We start from the raw sequence: 21,116 nt of genomic DNA, 5'->3' as shown, positions 1-21,116 counted from the left end.
CCCCCCCGTGGAGAGCACTCACAATGCGGTCGGGGGGTGGCGTACTCCCGATGAAACACTCCACTTTCCCACGGTCGCCGCGCACCGCGTACTGAACGGCCTCGCTCGAGATGATTGGGGGGCCTGCGGGGGAAGAGAAACAGCGGCTTAAACTGGGCACCGTAGCGGGCACCCCACTGCTGTGGAGTGTCCCACCAGGCTCGTTAGTTAACGAGAACGAGGAGCCGCAGCAGGCCGGGGTGAGCATCCCTGGAGGGAGTAGGAGACGGGATGTCAGGTTGCAGGGTTCTGAGAGACAAGGAGTCCCAAGCACGGGGCACTGTGCCAGGGGTACCAGTCATGGGCACAAATACTGGGGCACTGTGCCAGGGGTACCAGTTGTGGGCATGAATACTGAGGTATTGTGCCCAGGGTACAAAGTCGTGAGTCTGAATACTGGGGCATCGTGCCTGTGGTACCAAGCCGTGGGTATGAAAACTGGGGTACTGTGCCCAGGGTACCAAGCCCTGGGTATGAATACTGGAGTACTGTGCCTGCAGTACTGTGCCCGGGGTACCAAGTCATGGGTTTGAATACTGGGGTACTGTGCCAGGGTACCAAGTAATGGGTCTGAATACTGGGGTACTGTGCCAGGGTACCAGTCATGGGCATGAATACGGGGGTACTGTGCCAGGGTATCAAGTAATGGGTCTGAATACTGGGGCATCATGCCTGGGGTACCAAGCCGTGGGTCTGAATACTGGGGTACTGTGCCCAGGGTACCAAGCCGTGGGTATGAATACCCGGGTTCTGTGGGTATGAACACTGGGGTACAGCCTGCTCCCCAATGCCACGGGCAGAGGGCCTCACCATTGACAAAGAGGGCGACCTCCCGCTCGCCCACGCCGATCCTGGGCACGATGGCTTTGCAGATGTACTGCCCGGCGTCGGCCTGCGTCACCGACTTCAGGTAGAGTTGGTTGCTGTTACTTAGCACCTGGGCACAAACACAGGGCGGAGCGTGAGAGGGGGGCGCATACGGAGACCCACCATCGCTAGCACCCACTGCGGGGAACGGGCCAGGTGAGCCCCTGGGCCATGGGGCGCTGGGAGGGGAATTACCATGTTGGATTCCTTTTTGGTCCAGGTGAGGGTCAGCGGGGGGTTGCCGGCCCACACGCACGTCAGCGTCACATCCGAGCCGATGTCGGTGGTCGTGGGCTTGGGGTCCACCACGATCCGAGGGGCGACTGCAAGAGAGGAGACGTCAGCGGCCCTGCATGCGTGGGGGTGTTCCTGGCTCCTGTGGGTGGGTGTGGCCGTGTGTCCCCGTGGGTGTGTCCAGGTGTGCTCATGGCTTGTGTGAGTGTGTGTCCCCATGTCCATGTCTCCCCATGTGGTGTTCATCCCCGAGCTTGTTGTTCATCTGTGTGTCCGTCCCCGGGTGTGTGCGTGTGTGTGCTCACAGCTTATGTCTGTGTCCACGTGTGTGTGGGCGCGTGTGTGCTCACAGCTTATGTCTGTGTCCATGTGTGTGTGTGTGTGAGAGCACGTGCTTATGGCTTGTGTGTGGGCGCATGCCCCATGTGTGCATGCATGTGCTCAAGGCTCGTGTGTGAGCGTGTCTGTGTGTGTCCCCGTGTGCTCAAGGCTCGTGTGTGAGCGTGTCCGTGTGTGTCCCCGTGTGCTCAAGGCTCGTGTGTGAGCGCGTCCGTGTGTGTGCACGTGTGTTCATGGCTTGTTTGTGTGTGTCCCCGTGTGCTCAAGGCTCGTTTGTGAGCGCGTCCGTGTGTGTGCACGTGTGTTCATGGCTTGTTTGTGTGTGTCCCCGTGTGCTCAAGGCTCGTGTGTGAGCGTGTCCGTGTGTGTGCACGTGTGTTCATGGCTTGTTTGTGTGTGTCCCCGTGTGCTCAAGGCTCGTGTGTGAGCGTGTCCGTGTGTCCCCGTGCGCTCAAGGCTCGTGTGTGAGCGTGTCCGTGTGTGTCCCCGTGTGCTCAAGGCTCGTGTGTGAGCGTGTCCGTGTGTGTGCACGTGTGTTCATGGCTTGTTTGTGTGTGTCCCCGTGTGCTCAAGGCTCGTGTCTGAGCGTGTCCGTGTGTGTCCCCGTGTGCTCAAGGCTCGTGTCTGAGCGTGTCCATGTGTGTCCCCGTGCACTCATGGCTCCCACTAGCCTGCAGCCCCTGACTGCTCAGGCACAGGTTGAGGGGCTCAGGCAGCGGGATGGTCTGTGCCCTTGGTGCTAACAATCCTGTGTTCGAGTCCCGCCGCTGGCCGTGTTTTCTGTGTGCTTGGGGCCAGGCTTGGTGTTCAGGTGACACCCCACTAGGCTGGCTGGTAACCGGGGAGCCAGCGAGCACCCCAGGCTCTGCCTGTGCCCAGCCGCCTCTCTGCACAGCCCCCCCTTCCAGCCGCCACAGCCCCGTCTCGTCTCCGCCCAGGCCGAGCAGTGGGGCGCATCGCCCCCCCGTGGCACTCACAGTGCACGTCCACCAGGGTGCTGACGTTGGTGCTTCCCACGTCATTGTGCACCTCGCACGAGACGGGCTCCGTGAAGAAGGAATAATCCACCTGCGTCTCGTACTTGCTGTCCTTGGCTTCTTCGATGATCACGCCACCTTTGGCCCACCTGGGGGGGAGGGAGTGCAGACAATGAGAGGCTCCTCCCCCTGGGGGGAGGGGAGGGCAGACATGATGATAGGCTCCTCCCCCGGGGGGAAGGGCAGGGCAGACACAGAGAGAGGCTCCTCCCCCCAGGAGGGAGGCGGCTCAGCGGGTTGATGATGGGCTATGGAGCTGTGTAACCCATCAGTGAATGTTTCGAATCCACGGGGGGGAGTGGAGGCACCAGGGGCTGAAGCCGAGTGCTGTGATGCTAGCGGGAACCCGGATTCAGGAGCAGGTTGGCCCAGGGCCTTCCCTTTAATTATATCCCAGCTGGTTCCACCCGCGCCCCTCACCTGTAGCCTCTGATCTCCGGGTTGGCAGTGGCCACGCAGGTGAAGACGACCCGCTCGCCTTCCTGCACCGTCTGGGGCTGGATGGAGAGGGTGACCGTGGGGGGATCTGCCAGGGAGAGACGGAGACAGCCGTCAGTGGCACGACGCCCGGGAAGGAAACTGACTCGGGGACAGAAAAGGCCCCCGGGTGGAGCCTGGTGCAGAGAGCTGCTTGTTCTGCCAGCCCAGTGAGCAACGGGGTGGATTTTCCCGGGCTGGGGCGGGGGTCTTTAAATCAACGCTGGGCATCTCTGTCCACAGGCCAGGCCTCGCTCAGTCAGACGCTGGGCTGGGTCCGGGAAGCCCTGGATGAGCTCTGCAGGAGGTCCAGGCTGGCCAGTCCTGATGGTCCTTTCTGGCCGTGACCCCGCTGACCCCATGAGCCGGCGGGCAGGGTCGTAGTTCAGCGCCTCTCCCCGGAGGACAGCAGGGCCGGGGGGAGCTGCAGGAGAAGCTCAATGGACAGTTTGTGGATCAGCCTCCTCCGGTCAGTGCCACACTTGGGTCCCGTGAGAGCTGTGATTCCCCATAGCAGCCACTGGGTGTCAGTGCCGGGCCGCACAGACCCAGCTGGGAAATCCTGAGTGGCAAACGCTGGCCAGAGCCAGCCCCTCACGGCAGGTCAGCTCCATCCCTGCTCCACGGGTGGCCGGCAGAGACTTGCCCAAGCCGATCAGTGGCAGACCTGGAAATCCCCATCTCCTGAGTCCCAGTCCTGCGCTCCATCCACTAGACCCCACTCCCTGGGGTGAGCTCTGCAGGCGCCAGGCTGCCCGGTTTCGGGGAGCCGGGGTATCGAACCCAGACGGCTGTTTGTGCCCTCTCGGGTAGGGTGGCCTCGCGCCCTGGTACCCCGTCCATCCTCCATCTCCAGACACCCCCACTCTGTCTGTCCATCTGTCCATCCATCCCCAAATACCCCATCTGTCCATCCATCCATCCCCAGACACCCCCCTCTATCCATCTATCCATCCCCAGCAGGGCCAGCTCCAGGCACCAGCTTGGCAAGCAGGTGCTTGGGGCAGCCCCTCCGGAGAGGGGCGGCAGGACCAGCTATTTGGCGGCAATTCAGCGGACGGTCCCTCACTCCCGCTCGGAGCGAAGGACCTTCCGCCGAGTTGCCGCCGCAGATCGCGATCGCAGCTTTTTTTTTTTTTTTAGCGGCCAAAACCCTGGAGCCAGCCCTGATCCCCAGACATCACCTCTCTGCCCTCTATCCATCCCCAGACACCCCCTCTCTGTCCATCCATCCCCAGATATTCCATCTCTGCCCAACCATCCCGACACCCCCTCTCTGTCCATCCATCCCCAGATACCCCATCTGTCCATCCATCCACCATCCCAGACACCCCCCTCTATCCATCCATCCATCCTCAGACACCCCCTCTCTGTCCATCCATCCCCAGACACCCCATCTGTCCATCCATCCATCCATCCACCATCCCAGACACCCCCTCTATCCATCCATCCATAGACACCCCATATCTATCTATCTATCTATCCTCCTACACACCCCTCTATCTATGAGCCAAGCACTGGATGCGATCAGTGCCCTGGGGTGGATTCCTTGCCCAGTGCAGACACGGCCTCCTGTGGGCTGCCCCTCACCTGGTCGTTTACCCCAGTGGGTGTAAATGGCAGTGTTTTGCACCCACTGCACGCTGGTGTAACTGACAAGGGGAGGGGAGGTGGGGAACCAGGCCCCGTTCCCATTGCTCCCGCACGTGCCGTCCAGCTGGGCCCTGGAGCCCAGCAGCAGGGCAGGGGTTGGACTCACGGTGCACGTTCAGCTTGACGGAGGTCTCCTTGCCGGCCGGGATGGCGTCGTTGGTGCTCCGGCAGACAAAGACCCGCCCGATGTCCGCGTCTGTGGGGTTGATGAGAAGCTGGCTGACCGTGGTTTCCCTCTTGCCGTCTGCTAACACTTCCTGCCCGTGGGGAAGAGGGGAAGATCAAACCACAGGGCTGGCAGAATGGGGGCCCTTGGTGCTATTCCTTCCTATTGCCCAGGTGGAGAAACTTAGAGGGCAAGGGACATGCACAAGACCACACGGCGTGTCAGTGGCAGAGCCAGGCATGGAGTCCACGAGCCCAGACTCCCTTCCCCCGGCTCTGACCACCAGCCTTAGGCTCCAGCCCAGGCCTAGAAGAAGAACCAGGAGCCCTAATTTCTATTTCGCTGCTCTAACCACTAGACCCCATTCCCAGCCAGAGCCGGGAAGAGAACCCAGGAATCCTGTTATAGTTCACTGCTCTAACCACTAGACAGCACTCAGTTCTACAGTTGGTGAAAGAACCCAGAAATCCTATGCCAAGCCCCCCCCCCCAACTCTTACCACTAGACCCCACTCCTCTCCCAGATCTGAGAATAGAACCCAGGAATCCTGGCTCCTAGTCCCCACCTGCTCTAACCACTAGACCCCACTCCCCTCCCAGAGCTGGGGAGAGAACTGAGGTGTCCTGGCTCCCAGTCCCCACCTGCTCTAACCACTAGACCCCACTCCTCTCTCAAGGCTGGGGAGAGGACCCCGGTGTCCTGCTGTAACCACTAGACTGTACTCCCTCACTGAAAAAAAAACAACCCCAAACTCTCCGATGATGCCACTGCTGGGGAGAATTTCGGTGGGCCGGACTTCCCCGGGGGGTCAGAGCCAGGCTGGCGAGCGCTAACGCTGCAGTGAATGGTTTCCAAATTTGCCTGGAACGGCACTCCCCGAATGGCTTGTGACATGCCCATAAAACGCCCCACAAACTCATCGGGATTCATGTTCTCGCGCCATAAACCGTGTGGGGATTAATGAGCGGGACATTTGGCTCTCAAGTGCTCTTGGAAAGTGCGCCCGGCTCTCTCAGGGGAAAGGAAAACGAATCAAATCAATTAAAGAGGCAGTGGGAGAGGGGAAGGGACGGCGTTTCCTTCCGGGAATTCACAAGGATCCGGTGACAGCCCTGGGGCGTGAGCCATCCGCACACACCCAGAGCAGGTGCAGTGGGAGGGGTGAGATGCCCCAGTATTCCCAGTGGGACGTCCACCTCCGGGGTGGGAGGGGAGCCTGTTCCGTCCTCAGGCCACGTGCTAACGAGGGCCAACGGGGACAGGTGGTCACTGTTCGCTCCCCTGGGCTGGACTGAGACCTCTCCAACTTGTTTCATGGATGCTCTCCTGTGTCCTTCCTGCAGGGGTTTCGAACGGAGCCAGCCACCCCGCTCCGCCTCCCCAGGGCAGGAGGGATCCACCTGCTTTCTCTCCCCACCCTCGGCATCTTCTAGCTCGTGGGGAACGGCAAAGGCCGGGCAGGCCGGGCTCTGTACCGTGCTGGTGCTGGCATCTTCCTGCTGCAGCCCGTCCCGGAACCAGACGATGGTGGCGGCGGGCTTGGCGCTGCGAGCCTGGCACGTCAGGTTGTACGGGGTGCCTGCCCGCAGCAGGATCTCGGGGGCCCCGTCGATCACCGGGTCTTCAGGGGGAACTGGCAGCAGAGGAGAGAGAGGCAGGTGAGTGCCGGGTTGGCTCGGATCCGGCACGCGGCTGGGGCTTCGGTGCACCCTGGCTCTGGCTGACCCCTCACCCCTGCTGCCCACAATATAGTCCCGGCCCTGCTACACACACCATGGCCCCCAGGGCAGTGGGCACACCGGGGGGAGAAATCATGGACCAGACAGAGTGGGGGAAGACACTCACCAAGCACCATAAGGAATGCGGGGAACACAGGGGTCAGCGTGCGGGGAACACAGGGGTCAGCGTGCGGGGAACACAGGGGTCAGCGTGCGGGGAACATGGGTCAGCATGGGGGGGAACACAGGGGTCAGCGTGCGGGGAACAGGGGTCAGCATGGGGGGGAACACAGGGGTCAGCGTGGGGGGGGAACACAGGGGTCAGCGTGGGGGGGAACACAGGGGTCAGCATGGGGGGAACACAGGGGTCAGCATGGGGGGAACACAGGGGTCAGTGTGGGGGGGGAACACAGGGGTCAGCATGGGGGGGAACACAGGGGTCAGCATGGGGGGAACACGGGTCAGCGTGCGGGGAACACAGGGGTGAGCATGCAGGGAACACAGGGGTCAGCGTGCGGGGAACATGGGTCAGCGTGGGGGGGAACACAGGGGTCAGCGTGGGGGGGAACACAGGGGTCAGCGTGCGGGGAACACAGGGGTCAGCGTGCGGGGGAACACAGGGGTCAGCATGGGGGGAACACAGGGGTCAGCGTGCGGGGAACACAGGGGTCAGCGTGCGGGGAACATGTGTCAGCATGGGGGGGAACACAGGGGTCAGCGTGCGGGGAACACAGGGGTCAGCGTGCGGGGAACACGGGTCAGCATGGGGGGGAACACAGGGGTCAGCGTGGGGGGGGGACACAGGGGTCAGCATGGGGGGAACACGGGTCAGTGTGCGGGGAACACAGGGGTCAGCATGCGGGGAACACAGGGGTCAGCGTGCGGGGAACATGGGTCAGCATGGGGGGGAACACAGGGGTCAGTGTGGGGGGGGAACACAGGGGTCAGCATGGGGGGAACACGGGTCAGCGTGCGGGGAACATGGGTCAGCATGGGGGGGAAACACAGGGGTCAGCATGGGGGGAGCACAGGGGTCAGCGTGCTGTTGCAGAGCATTAAGCTACTGGGTGCAGTGAGCTAAGCCCTGGTGCATCCACCCCAGCATCTCCCCGTCCTGCTGCCCCGGACCAGACCATTGGTCCATCCACCCTAGCATCTGCACCAGACCAGACCACTAGTCCATCAGCCCAGTACTCTGACTTCAGCCCTGGTCAACACCTGGTGCTTCTGAACGCTCCCATAATGCTCCTGTCTGACTGGTCAGATAATGCTGGGGGAGGGATTCATTCCTGATACCCCGTTATGGTGAGCAGCTCACACCCTCCATCCCGAGCTCCGACCACCCTTTTGTTATAACCTGAAAACCTGCACAAACTGGCCTCAGTCGATCCGGCCCCATTCGAGAAAGCTCCAACTCGGGCGTTTGACCCCAGGAAACGAACCACTCTCCATTTGGATGGGGCAGTGGGGGTCACACCCCGATATTAAGGCGGGGGGAGGGGGGAACTGTTTGCCCATCCCAGGCGAATTTTCGAGATTTAAAACATTTTTCCATGCTCAAATTGGGGTCAAAGTTGAAATCTCAAAATATTTTGTGAACCGCAAATCCGAAAAAATTAATTGTTTTGGGTCAATCAAGACGCCTCATATTTCATTTCAGTTTCAACCCTTTGCTTCTTTTTTCCTTAGTACAAATGAAGGGACATTTTGAACCGGAAAGTCGCGCTGAACTGAGACTCCAAAACTTTTCCTTTCAAAAATGCTCACGATTCCTAAACTGCTTTTCAAGTCGGGACATTTGCTGAAACCAAACCTTCCCCGCCAGCCATTTCAGTCTTGCTGACGTCAGCAAAAAAACGTTTTGCCAAAAAATTCCTGACCAGCACTAGCCCGTGTTTTCGGCCGTCTCCAACAGACACGAAGACAGGACGACCAGCCAGAGACCAGCTATCTAAAGGCAGTTACATGCCTATTCTGTTAGATGAAATATGCAGAGAGATCTGTGTTTTAATGAGGGCTTTATGTAATCTGCTCAGGTGCTCTGTCTTGGACCTGCAGCTCTTACTGCGGGGAAAGGGGCTTTAAAAAAAGCCCTACCAAGTTGTGCTCCACAGCGAGCGGAGGGTTTTTCGTGGCTCTTTCAACCACCGCACGTCTTAATGAATCCAGGCCGCGTGACACTGAAAAATTGATGATGCTCTAATAAAGGGAAACTGATTAGCAGCACAAAAAAAGACACCGGCCTGCTCGCGGGCTCTTTGTAAGTGACGTCGGGCTTTGACAGCTGATTGTCAACCGGGAAGCTGAGCTGGGGAAGTTGCTTTTCTTTGTACGAAGCCACTTTGTGATTGATTTCTAAAGCCCCATTACTGATTTATTAGGGCTTAATTTAAAAATAAAAATAAAAGAAGAAGCCAGCCTTGTTTGGAGTTAAGAACAAAACCTTAAGAGAAGGAAACTGGGCCATCAAGAAAAGATCTTAGCTCCCAACCTTCCGCCGTTACACATGAAGCAGGCAGGATTGCGGGTAGGGTGGGTGGGAGCCGTCACAGGCCCCTTCCATCGCGAAAGTGACAGCTTATGGCTTTCGTCTCTGTTCGCCTGCAGATGCAGTCCCCGGAGTGCACTGTAAAAGTTCCGGGACCTGCGGCGGGCGGGGCGGGGGTTGGCGTACTGGCTGGAAAGACAATGCGTTTGTTTGCAGGTAGGATGGGATTTTTCTGACACGCCCGCAGAGAGCCTAGATGAATGTGTCGGAAAGGCCCCGTTGGTTTCAAATTGCCCCAGGGGAGGTTCTCTGCAGTTATGCAAATGCATAATGGGCGTCTAGAGGAGGGAGCGCAGGAGGAAGGGAAGAGCGGAAAAGGATGGAACAAGCTTGCTCGGTTTCTGTTTCTCCTCTTCGCACAGATCCAGGGCATCCCCGCCCCCAGCCAACTCGCTCGGGACCCTGGTTTGAAACCCTGGCCCCTGACTTCTGTGCTCTTGCTTACAGGCTGGTTTTGTCCTGGCGGTGAGAGCGCCAGTCTGGACAGTCATCCCGTCACCTCGCCCTGCCCTGGCTAGGGGGCACAATCAGGGCCCAGTGCTGAAAGGACGGGGTTGCTTGTTGTCTCTCCAGAACCCCAGGGTATCCAACCCCCGCCGCTGACTGTACAGGCGTCCTGTCACAGGGCTTCAGAGCCCTCCCCTAGTGCACCTGGCTGACCGGGCGGCAGCGCCATGGGGTGGGCAAGGGGAGGAAGGATCCCTTCCTAACAGCCCCCACCGCCAGCATCTGCTAATCTCAGCCTGTGTCCGATTCTCCCAGCCTGTCTCCGCGTGCCCCAGCCGTGGGCCCCGAGTGCGTCCCCACAGCTGTCAGTCCTGCCCAGCCCCCTCTGTGCAGCATCCCCGCTTGGCCCCTCTCAGAGCTGGGCTCCGGTGGTGCCGAGACCTGGCTGCTGGCCTGATGCCCCACCGGCAAAGTGCCCCAGCCGCCGAGGAGAGATGGGGCTGGGCTGGGCTCACTCTAACAGAGGCTGCTGGACACCGGCAGACCCTACGATTCCCTCTGGCTCTCTACCTCCCTGCACGGCCCGGCCTCACCCCCCGCGCGGTCTCCCAAAACCCTCACCCGGCTTAACTGAGTCATGGAAGGGAGCGCGACCATCTCCTGCAGCCCCCGGCGCACGGAGCTAGGAAGATGCACGTGTGGGGTAGCGGGCCAAGCTCCAAACAGCCCCAAATCCTTCAAACCCTGCCCAAACCCTCCCTCCCCCTCTCTTAAGCCCCCCACCCCTTTAACACATCATCGCACGAGCCTTTCGAACTGCTCCCGGGCCCCGGCCCACCCGCCCCAGAACCCGAGAGACCGGGAGGAAATTGCCGTTGCAGCTGCACATTCAGTAATCCAGCCGCATCCCCCTTGCGCCTTCCCTTTAATTTTCTCTCCCGCGTTCGAATAAGAATTTCAATGCAAGAGAAGGGGGGGAAAAAAAATCAGCCCCAAATTCCATTCATGCAACATTTCGATTGCGGCTTTTTACAAGGCACAAAAGTCAGGGAAATCAAAGTTACGGCGCCCGCAGCTGCAGTAACTCAGCCACGGCGCGCATATAGATGAAGGCATTAAAGCGAGCGGCACAGCCAGGACCTGCGAGGGCTCGGGGAGGCGCCCGCGGGAGCGGCATTCCCGACTGCCCGCGGAGCCGGCGCCCGCCACCACGTTCTTGGCATTTAATTTTCGAGCGAATTGGTTTCGAAGGCTGGTGAAAGCGCTCAGGGAGATCAGGGTCACCGAGCACAAGCCGTGCCCCCAGGCTCTGGGGCAGGCTGGAAAAGGGGATCCCCTCCCACAGTTGGGGTATCCAAGAGGGAACAGCTGCCGGCAGCCATGCTAGTGCAAGGGAGGGGCTGTTGGGCCCAGGTCTCCTCTGGAGAAGCAGCCATGAGTTGGGTCTGTTGAGTGGGTGTCCCCAGTGGAAAATGGACAGGAGTAGGGTTAGATGGCACTCTCCTCTCTGGGTCAGTGCAGACCCCAGTGTCCCAGCCTGGCACTGGGGGCGCTGTGCTGCAGGGATAGGGGTGGCGGCTTAGTGGGGGGCGCTCTCCCCTCTAGAGCAGTGCTGACCCCAGTGTCCCAGCATGGCACTGGGGGGGCGCTGTGCTGCAGGGATACGGGTGGGGGCTCAGTAGGGGGCGCTCTCCTCTATGGGTCAGTGCTGACCTCAGTGTCCCAGCCTGGCACTAGGGGGCGCTGTGCTGCAGGGATGGGGGTGGTGGCTCAGTAGGGGGCGCTCTTCCCTCTAGAGCAGCGATGACCCCAGTGTCCCAGCCTGGTACTAGGGGGCGCTGTGCTGCGGGGAGCAGGGTGGATGGTTCACTAGGGGACAACATGGACTCAAAGGGGAGAGCGCCCCCCACTGCGTGTCACCCTCGCTGCTCCTTGCCAGTCTCCCGTCAGAGAACCAACCCAGAGTCACCCTGGTGAGCCACTTTGCAAGAACCCAACAAGAGAGAGAGCAGAGCGCCTAGTCCAAAGCCGGGCCCAGCCGTGCTGCAGGGAGAGGGGCCGGGGGAGCCCTGCAGGAGACGGGCCGGGGGAGCAGGCGGCCCCTTACTCAGGACGGTGAGCTTGGCCCGCCGGGAGCGCAGCGCTGCTTCTGTGGCCTGGCACTCGTACAAGGCGTCATCCGAGAGCTCGGCGTCGGTGATCTCCAGGTTGTATTGTCCGGAGTCTGCTGTGCCGATGATCCGGTAGCGCGGCCAGGCTGCAGGAAGAGACAGGACAGACAGTGAGGCGACGGGACGCTGGAGTGGCACCAGGGTATGCGCAGACTGAAGGGACACGGCACCGCTAGGAGGCACTAGAGACGGGTCAAGGGACGATCCCCTGGGATCCCAAACCCCTTTACAGATGTGAACGATGACATACGAGCTACGTCAGGAATGGCTGCAGCCACCTCTGGGGTGGAGCATGACAGCTGTTTAACAGCCACTCAGCAACACTGCACAGGGATTGCTCACCCAGTGCCGAAATGCAGCCATCTCGGAGGTGGTGCGTGGCAGCTGTTTAACCGCCACATAGCAACGCTACATGGGAATCATTCACCAAGCACGGAAATGCAACCGTATCTGGGGTGGGGCATGGCAGTGGTTTAACAGCAACGCTGCACAACAGTATAGGACAGCATGGGAGGAACTGAAACCACAGTGGGAGCTAGAATGTTACTGACAGAGTTGGAATGGGGCCAGGAGAACAAGGTTATAAAGGTGCTGTGGGACCTTAAACGAGCATGAGTGGTTGAGACCACAGTTTCCCATCTCATCTGAAAGACACAGGAGTATAAGAAATGCTGGGGCAGACCAGGGGCCCATCTAGCCTGGTATCTTGTTTCCAACTGCTGCTTCAGAGGAAAGTGTAAGAGCCCCCATAACGGGAAGCAGTGTGGCTTAGTGGCTAGCGCCCTGGGTGGGGACTCAGGAGATCTGTGTTCTGGTCCCAGTTCTGCCATTAGTCTGCTGTGTAACCTTGGACAAGTCACTTCCCTTCTTTATGCCTCAGTTTCCCCATCTGTACAATGGGGATAATAACACTGAGCTCCTTTGTAAAGCACTTTGAGACCTACAGATAATAAGAGCTAGGGACAGTTATTAATTCTGGAATAACCTGCCCCAGGACAGGTTAATTTGTTCCTAATACCAGGTAGCCGGTGGCTTCTGGACAGCTTGTCTTCTTATCTGCAGAAACCCTGAATCCTGCTAACCTCTAGCACCCCGTAGAATCTTGTGGCAGTCAGTTCCACAGGCTAAGTCTGTCCTGTGATTAAAAAGAGGCTAATAAAAACCCTGGAGCATGGAAGAGAATTCAGAGTGTAGGAAGAGAATGGGCCAAAAGAATCCCAGGTGTTACTCTATGGAAATCAACGGAGTTACATCCGGGATTCATTCTGTCCTGCTTTCCACGTGTTGGATACCAGCCAACCTCTTCCCCTCTCTCCATCTCATTTAGCAGGTGGTGCTGTTATCCCAGGTAACGGCACTCCGCTCCCCGCAGCGTGTGTGTGGCGGGGGGGTGGGGGGGGTGGGAAAAGGAAGACTGAGCGAAGGAAGGGCAGGGCAGGAGGGAGGGATGAGCGCGGGAAGGAGGAGACGCGGACGGGCGGGGCAGGAGGGAGGGATGAGCGCGGGAGGGAGGAGACGCGGAAGGGCGGGGCAGGAGGGAGGGATGAGCGCGGGAGGGAGGAGACGCGGAAGGGCGGGGCAGGAGGGAGGAGAAGCGGAAGGGCGGGGCAGGAGGGAGGGATGAGCGCGGGAGGGAGGAGGCGCGGAAGGGCAGGGCAGGAGGGAGGGATGAGCGCGGGAGGGAGGAGACGTGGGGCAGCGAAGGAACAAAACCTGGATATGCCCAGAGGGGAAAGGAGTGGGCCAGAGGGGAAAGGAGTGGGCTGCCAGAAATTGGCATTGGGAGGCGGGACGCCAGCAGGCTTGGGAATCACCGGAGCTGGCACCTGAATCTGTCGGAGTCATCCTGGGTGTTCTCCGGACAGTGACAAGGTCCTGTTAACACCTTGGACTCTCAGGGCCCATTTATTCCATTGACATTAACATCAGGAGAGCCAGGAATCAGGCCTGCCCGGGCTCCCCCGGCCCAGCCTGCAGGGAGAAGGGCAGTGGGTGGATCCATCGTGCCCCCCTGATTTGCTGCTCGTGCCTTGTGACTCCAGCCCCATCACCGCCGAGAAGGCTACGCCCCAGCGGCGCAGGGCGACAGGGAAGCGATGGATCAGCCCGACTCGACCCGCAGGCTGGGCGCCTCCCCTCCCTGCCCTGGCCGGAGCGTCAGTACCTTTCAGCCCCTGCCCCATGCCCAGCGCCAGGCCATCTTTGGTCCATTGCACGATCCCGGAGTAGTTCAGCACCACGCAGGACAGGACGAGCCTCTGCCCGGCCACCACGGTCTGATCCTCCGGCTCCTCGCTGAACCGGGTCTGGACAACTGGGAAGGGAGAGAGGATGAGTGTTAGTGCCCTGGGGAGGGAGGGACCCCGCACGGCACTGAGCACTGGGACCAGTAATGTTGGGGGGGACTGGGGAATCGGAGGGGAGAGCGCCTCCTACTGAGCCACCACCCCACGGCTCCCTGCAGCACAGTGCCCCATAGCACCGCACGTGGGTCAGCAGAGAGCCAGAGGGGAGAGCGCCCCCTACTGAGCCCCCACCCCACGACTCCCTGCAGCACAGCGCCCCCTAGCACCACACTGGGGTCAGCACAGAGCCAGAGGGGACAGCGCCCCCTACTGATCCCCCACCTCACGGCTCCCTGCAGCACAGGGCCCCCTAGCACCGCACGGGGGTCAGCACAGAGCCAGAGGGGAGAGCGCCCCCTACTGAGCCCCCAGCCCACGCTCCCTGCAGCACAGCACCCCCTAGCGCCACCCTGGAGCACTGAGGTCAGCAGCGGGGTAGGCGAGCAGGAAGAAGCTGCCGAGCGTGTGGTGCGCTGGGTGCATTTTGGGTGCTGAGCACTCTGGAAGCCTGGTCCCGTGTGTGTGTGTGTGTGTGGTTTGTGCACAGCCCGTGTGAAGCTGTGTCTGGGTCGGGTGTTACGACGCGTGCCTTCTGTGGGAGTGACGCTGTTGTACTGTGTACGATTGTTGCACCACAACGTGTGCTGTGTACAGAATGGCTCAGCGGGTGTTTCGTGTAAAAGGTGCTGAAGGCATGTGTGAACGTGTTTTGAGGTTGTGTGTTCTGCCAGGGGCATTGGGCGGGTGTGAGGGGGTGTGTGTGGTGTGTGTGTTTTGTTTACGTGTGTGAATGTATGTCTGCCATGTGCATTACAAGGGTCTGTGTCGTTTGTTATGCTGTGTGCAGCCTGTGAGGGTGCCGGTGTGCGGGTGTGTACCTAGTTGTGTGTTTTCCGAGGTACAGTGTGTGTCTACGTGTGTGTTCTCTTTTGTACAGCCTGTGTGTGTATCTAGTTGTGTGTTATGCTGTGTACAGTGTGTGTTTATGTTGTGGGCAGCCTGTGTATGAGCGTGCACCTAGGTTGTGTTATTTACATGCCAGTGAGTGTGTTATGTTGTGTAGAGCCTGTATGTCTGCATGTAGCTAGGTTGTGTGTTATGCTGTGTACCGTGTGGGTCGATGTGCATGAGTGTATTAGGCTGTGTACAGTGCGTGTGTGTTGTGGACAGCCTGCGTGTGTGTGTGTGTGTGTGTGTGTGTGTATCTGGGTTGCGTTACGCTGTGTACGTGTGTGAGCGTGTAGTTTGCTCAAGCTCTGCCTGGGGCTGGCGTTCACCATCCACAACCCAGCCCCTTCCCTCTCGCCCCCCGGCTGGGCCCAGCCGCCCCTGTCCACAGCCACCTTGTGGGACGTAAACCCAGCCGGGACCCCGTGTTCCCAGCCCCCCTGGCGTCCCCCTGCCCAGCCAGGGCGATCGATAGCCGCATCTTTCCACAACAGCAGCTGGTCACGTGGCAGCGAATTCACAGCTGGCCCGGGGGCTACCGGGCATCGACAGCGGGACGGGGAGACTCAGGGTGGGGGAATCTCAACACTTCCCAGCCTCCAGGCTAGGCTGGGCTAGGGGAAAGCGGCACGTTGAAGTGAATCAAGCTGGCACCAGCCAGCAGGCCGAGCCCCGCGCCAGAGGAAGAGGAGCTGGCAGGGCCCCGGCAGCTTGGCAGCCTGGCTGGAGACAGCTGCGGTTCTGAAAGGCAGCAAGGGGCTGCGCTGGAGCTGGGTGGGGGGCATGGACGAAGGAGGCGGGGGGGGGGGGGGGCTGCGATTTCTTTGCCGCTTCTCTCTGATTATTGTCTGTGGCCTCCCAGGGCGGGGCGGGCCCCAGGCACGGAGCAGGGCTCCCGGCGCTTGGGCTGTATGAACACACACCACTTGGCTTTACAAGCGAGTCTTTACCCCGGCAGAGTCCTGGCAGCTACGGGGAGCTGGCTGGGTTCTCTGCTCATAGCTTAATTATTACTACTGCAGGGCCCCGGAGCCCCTGGCATGGGTGCTTGGAGCTGTACAAACACAGAAGGAGGAGCCGGTCCCTGCCCAGAGAGCGGCCTGCCCTGGGGTCTAGTGGTTAGAGCTGGGGGGGGGGGAGGGGGCTACACATCAGGATGCCTGGGTTCTCTTTCCGGTCCCGGGAAGGAGTGCGGGGTAGTGGTTAGAGCAGGAGGCTAGGGTCCAGGACTCCTTGTTCGTCCCCTTTGAGAAAGAGCAACCAGGCTGATTCCAGGATTTATTTATTTTTGGGGGGGGAAGTGGGGGGGAGGAATATATTAAAAATAACATTTCCAACCACCCCAGTGATCCTTTCCCCCACAGCGAGCCCTGGACTGGGCATGTGGAAAGGACCAATGAAAGGCTGGTCTCGGCCACAAACCCAGGTTGTAGCAGAAGGTGACCTTGAGGGGTCATGGGTAACCAATGCAATGTGAAGCTGGCACAGTGAGGTTCTCAAAGCAGGCTAGGGGATTTGGACACCTGATTCCTGTTAATTTCGTAGAGAAACACGTAGCTCAATCTTTTGGGCAGCTTTGAGCACTGGAGCTTTGGTGCAGAGATTGTGGCGTTTGACGTGGTCAGATGGTTGTGGTGCAACTCGTCTGGGACTAAGGGTGTGTCTACACTGCAATCGGAGGGGTGACTGGCACATGCATAGATGTACTTGTGCTATACGGATTGCTAAGTCCTGTTAGTTCCCATGACCCTTCCAGGGAGTTCTCGGACTTGCTAATAAAGGGGACCCCTGTGTGCCCCATGTACTGGTGTACATAGAGGATAACAGCCTACTACTGCAAGCAGCTTGGGCTTGGGCTATGGAGCACAGGGTTTTAGCCTGTCTTGTGACCCAGGGTGGGGGCTTGCTGCAGGCGAAAGGCTGGGTTAGGAATGGAAGGGGAGGGAAGAACTGAAAGCAAATAAAATGAGTTCTCATCCCAGAGCCCTTGGGCAAGTCACGTCCCGGCTCTGTGCCTCAGTTTCCCCTTCTGCCCTTTTTGTCTTCTCTATTTCGATTGCAAGCTCTTTGAGGCAGGGGGCTGTCTCTCACTACATGCACACGCAGCTCCTAGCACCATGGGGCCCTGACCGTGGCCTTTTAGGTGCTTCCATATGGCTAGTAACCATGTAATGAGCCCAGGTCATTGGAGACTCAGCTGCCCTTCTTCAAGGAAAGGCCGGGGCAGAGAGTGTGGCCTAGTGCCTGTAGCACTGGAGTAGACCTCAGGCAAATTGCTTCCCCTTTCTGGAGCTCAATTTCCCCATCTGTAAAATAAGGCTGGCCTCCTTCGTAAAGCGCTTTGAGCTCTACGGATGATAAGAGCTAGGGATTGGTCCTGGGACCCCCCGACCATCTCACCAGCCCTGCTGAGCTCTGCAGAGGTCTCCCAGCCAGCCGCAGGGCTCGGCTGCCCCCGTCTGGGAGGGGAGCGCTAAGGGCACTTTGCCGGGGCGGCTGGAAGGGTGCATTCGAGGCTACGGCGTTCACGCGAGACAGCGCTAGGGCAAGCCGGATGGAGATGAGACCAGGGAGATGTAATGGGCCCCCTCCCGCATCCCTGGGGCCGTGGGGTGACCCGCCAGGGCTCCCCAGGGCCCTCTCCGCCCCCCCTTGCTCTTTAATGCGGAGTGAGAAGGGTTTGGCCAGGCCCCAGCCACTCTGCCCTGCGTTGAGAGGCCGGACGGAGATCTGGGTCCTTGCAGTCGACTCAATGGGATTTCACGGGGGCGCTTTGATCTTTGACAGACCCCGGCATGGCGTTTCTGGAGGGGGGAGGCGGGGGGGGGGGTGAGAGGCAGAGAAAAAAGGAGGGGGGGGGTTGGAAGGAAAGAGATTCCGGAAAGAAGGAAGGAAAGAAAGAGAGGGGAGGAGAGGACAGGCTGGGGGTGAGGAGGAGAGAGATCAAAGAGGAAGAGAGATCAGAGTGAGAGAAAGGGGGGGCGAGACAGGTGGGAGGAGAAGCGAGTGGGATCAGAGAGCGAGGAAGCGCGGGGAGGGGGAGGGAGCAGCGAGACCCAGAGCAGCCCCCCAGAATCTCTTCACAGCCGCGTCAAGCAGGTGCACGGCCCAGAGGCTGGCGACGCACATCCCTGCCTGGGCGGCGGGAGGAAACTGGGTTAGACCCACCATCGCTCCGGCCAACCTGGCCAATTCCATTTGCCATCTAAAAACTGCCTCCCCCCCACCAGCAAATCATCATCAGACAAACGACACCCACCCCAAGAGCCGCAGTGAAACGCGCCAGCGCCTCCGGCCCCTGACGCCAAGCAAGGCGCTGGTCTCTTTCGCTCCGGCTCTGCTGGCCGAACGCAGCCCCGGCCCCTCGGCGAAACGCCAGCAGGGTGGAGGCGTATGTCTGGGTCCTGGTCCCGCTTCCCCTTGTCCTCGTCAGGGCACGGCCGGGGCCCGCAGAGAGGTGCACGCTGGGAAGCAGGTCTGTTGCCCCACTGGTGTCTACGGAGCGATGCCCATTTACCCTCCTGGTTGTTCTTGCCCAGTCTCGGCATCCTGCTAACCTCGGCCCTTCTAGGCCCCCGTGGCCCTGAAGAGGCAGGACAGGGAGGGGGCCAGGCAGCCAAGCCAAGGATTGGGTTGAGGCCTTCCCCTGCCCTTGGTCGCTCCGGCCGGGTCAAACGGGACAGCTATCATTGGCTATTGTCTGCACTGCAGTAGCTCCTAGCAGCCCCACTCCTGGGCCAGGACCCCAGGGTGCACTGCGCTGTACAAACCCAGACACCCCCTGCCCCAAACAGCTTGTCCTTCAGCTCCCCTCCTCAGAGCTGCGGCGTGGCCCCCAGAGGTGGCTGCATTTTGGTACTGTATAGGAATCCTGCTACGCGTGCTCTGCGACGCTTCCAGAAGCACAAGGAGATGACGGTTATTTATTAAGGTCTCTCAGCCGGGCAGGCTAGAATAACAGAAACCCCTGCAGCTGTATTGATCCTGGAGGGAAACTGATGGCTGAGGTAGATCACGGGAGATCTTTTTATTGGGCCAACAAGTGTGGTATAGTGACAGATACCTTCAGGCTGGAAACCGGAGCAAGGAAGGACTTTCCCTGTGCATTGCAGAGTCACCCTGCTGCCGCTGGCTTTACAGCCCCCAGGCTCCGCTCGCAGGCTGCTCGGAGCCCTCCCAGCCTCCCGCAAAGCCTCACAGAGCTGCCCTGAAAACGTCCCGAGGGGGTTCGGTTTCCTGCCCACGTGGCATGAAAAGGAATTTGGAAACCTTGGAAGGGGCCGTCTATGGGTCAGCTCCGGGCCCCAGACTTGTTTCCTTTGCCTCAGGTCTTTGGATCCTGAGCTCGGGAGTGTCTCTAACTACATGTCCGTACAGCACCTAGCGCAGTGGGGTTTCAGGGCCTCTAGGGACGGCTGTCAGACAATCAGTGATTATTCTACATTTCCACAGCGTGTGCGTCTGGATCCAGCCAGCGCCAGGAGGACGTTGGTTAGACTCAAGCTTGCGAGAAGCTTCTGGGGGTTGGTTTGAGGTTGCTCAGCCCGGCTTCAAAACTGAGCCGAGTCAGCACCGAACTGAGTTTGCTGGCCACTTAGCGGCACATCACAAACCATGGGCCAGGCTGACGCAGCGGGAATCCCACCAGGGTCTGACCGCAACAAACAGACCAGGAGAGGTGATTCTTCAAAGCCTGCTGGGAGCTGCAGAACCACACCAGGAGCGGGTGGGAAAACGTCCCAGGCAGCTCGAACATTTCATCCTCCGCGGGAGGGGCAGAGCTTGCCCAAGGGATGGGGAAATGAAGGCACGGCGAAGGGAAATGACTGGCCAAAAGCTACAGGGCAGAGTCAGGAATCCTGACTAACAATTACTTGCTCTAATCATAGCTCACACTTTTTGCAAGTTGGGAAGAAGAACCAAGGAGTCCTGGCTCCCAATATTCTGCTCTAACCACTAGCTCACACTGCCTGCCAGCGCTGGGACACGAATGCAGGTATCCTGGCTGCCAGCCACGGTCTCAGCCCACTAGACCCCACTCGGAATAACGGGCAGAAACGACGCAGGTGAATTTTCCGGTGGCACCAAGCCGAGCGTCTGTCTAGTCACGCTGAGCTGCGGCGCTTGAGCTCCCGAGCGTCTGAGCTTGTAGATCAAGCCAGGAGGGAAGCCAGCGCTGGCCGGGCAAACGGATCCGATCTGAGCTGGGAGAATAACCCCAGTCCACCAGGATGTGGCAAACATCCGGTCCCGGGGCCTTATGCAGCGAAGGCTGACGGGTTAGGAGTGACTCTCGGGACGGTCCTTGGACAGCCGGCGTTACACAGGGAAGAACATGAATTTAAAAGTGCCCTCAACCCCCACCCCCGGATCCAAACCAGCTATGCTGCTATTTGATCACCCGGCCTGATCTGCATATGTAAATGATATGCAGCTACAGCCCCTCTGCTCCGGGGTCATTGTCAGACTGGGCAGCCGGCCGGCTCCTAGCCATCACAGAGCAGAGCCCAGGGGAGGATCCTAGAAGGGCCATGGTGGGAAGAGGAGACGGGTGGGGCTTTTCCAGCTCCCGTGTCTGTCACTGTCCGGCCAGTCCCTGCTCCTGCGGGCCTGCCGGGGTGGAGGGAGAGTGGACCAGGGCAGGTGAGTGGCAGCCCTGAGCCAGGGTTACTGCTCCCTACCCCCCAAACCCCCAGTAGCAATAAGCCTGTAATATATGGAGATATACCTATCTCATAGGGCTGGAAGGGACCCCGAAACATCATCGAGTCCAGCCCCCTGCCTTCACTAGCAGGACCAAGTACTGATTTTGCCCCAGATCCCTAAATGGCCCCCTCAAGGATTGAACTCACAACCCTGGGTTTAGCAGGCCAATGCTCAAACCACTGAGCTATCCCTCCCCCCCAGTGTTTGAAGAAACACTGGCCGGCAGGCGCTAAAGCACCAAGTCCTCCCTGGCAGCGGGCAGGCATCTAAGCTAAAAGCGGGGGCTGCGTGGACACGGAGGCCACGCTCTTCGTCCTCATCCCCCTGTGCCCCCTGCAGCATAGGGCAACCCTGGAGGGGGTTCGTCTTCCACTCCGGCTCGGATCAGCCAAGCCAAGTCCCTGCCACTGCGCTGGCCTCG

The 21,116-nt window shown here is 59.8% G+C and overlaps 1 protein-coding gene across 1 annotated transcript in view; it reads right to left on the bottom strand.

The window, feature by feature from the left end:
* The window catches only part of KIRREL1 (kirre like nephrin family adhesion molecule 1), a 79,898-nt gene that overhangs the window by 8,016 nt on the left and 50,766 nt on the right, over nucleotides 1–21,116 (bottom strand). Inside the window, exons 2-10 of the mRNA XM_065420277.1 lie at nucleotides 13,861–14,010; nucleotides 11,633–11,782; nucleotides 6,288–6,445; nucleotides 4,753–4,903; nucleotides 2,937–3,042; nucleotides 2,457–2,605; nucleotides 1,102–1,229; nucleotides 850–976; nucleotides 23–123 (exon numbers count right to left, since the gene is read on the bottom strand). Coding sequence (XP_065276349.1) covers nucleotides 23–123; nucleotides 850–976; nucleotides 1,102–1,229; nucleotides 2,457–2,605; nucleotides 2,937–3,042; nucleotides 4,753–4,903; nucleotides 6,288–6,445; nucleotides 11,633–11,782; nucleotides 13,861–14,010 — 1,220 coding nt within the window. The remainder of the gene's footprint in view (nucleotides 1–22; nucleotides 124–849; nucleotides 977–1,101; nucleotides 1,230–2,456; nucleotides 2,606–2,936; nucleotides 3,043–4,752; nucleotides 4,904–6,287; nucleotides 6,446–11,632; nucleotides 11,783–13,860; nucleotides 14,011–21,116) is intronic.

Source organism: Emys orbicularis, chromosome 20 (genome assembly GCF_028017835.1).
Source record: "Emys orbicularis isolate rEmyOrb1 chromosome 20, rEmyOrb1.hap1, whole genome shotgun sequence".
Taxonomy (NCBI): domain Eukaryota; kingdom Metazoa; phylum Chordata; order Testudines; family Emydidae; genus Emys; species Emys orbicularis.
This window is presented reverse-complemented; position numbering and strand designations above follow the sequence as displayed.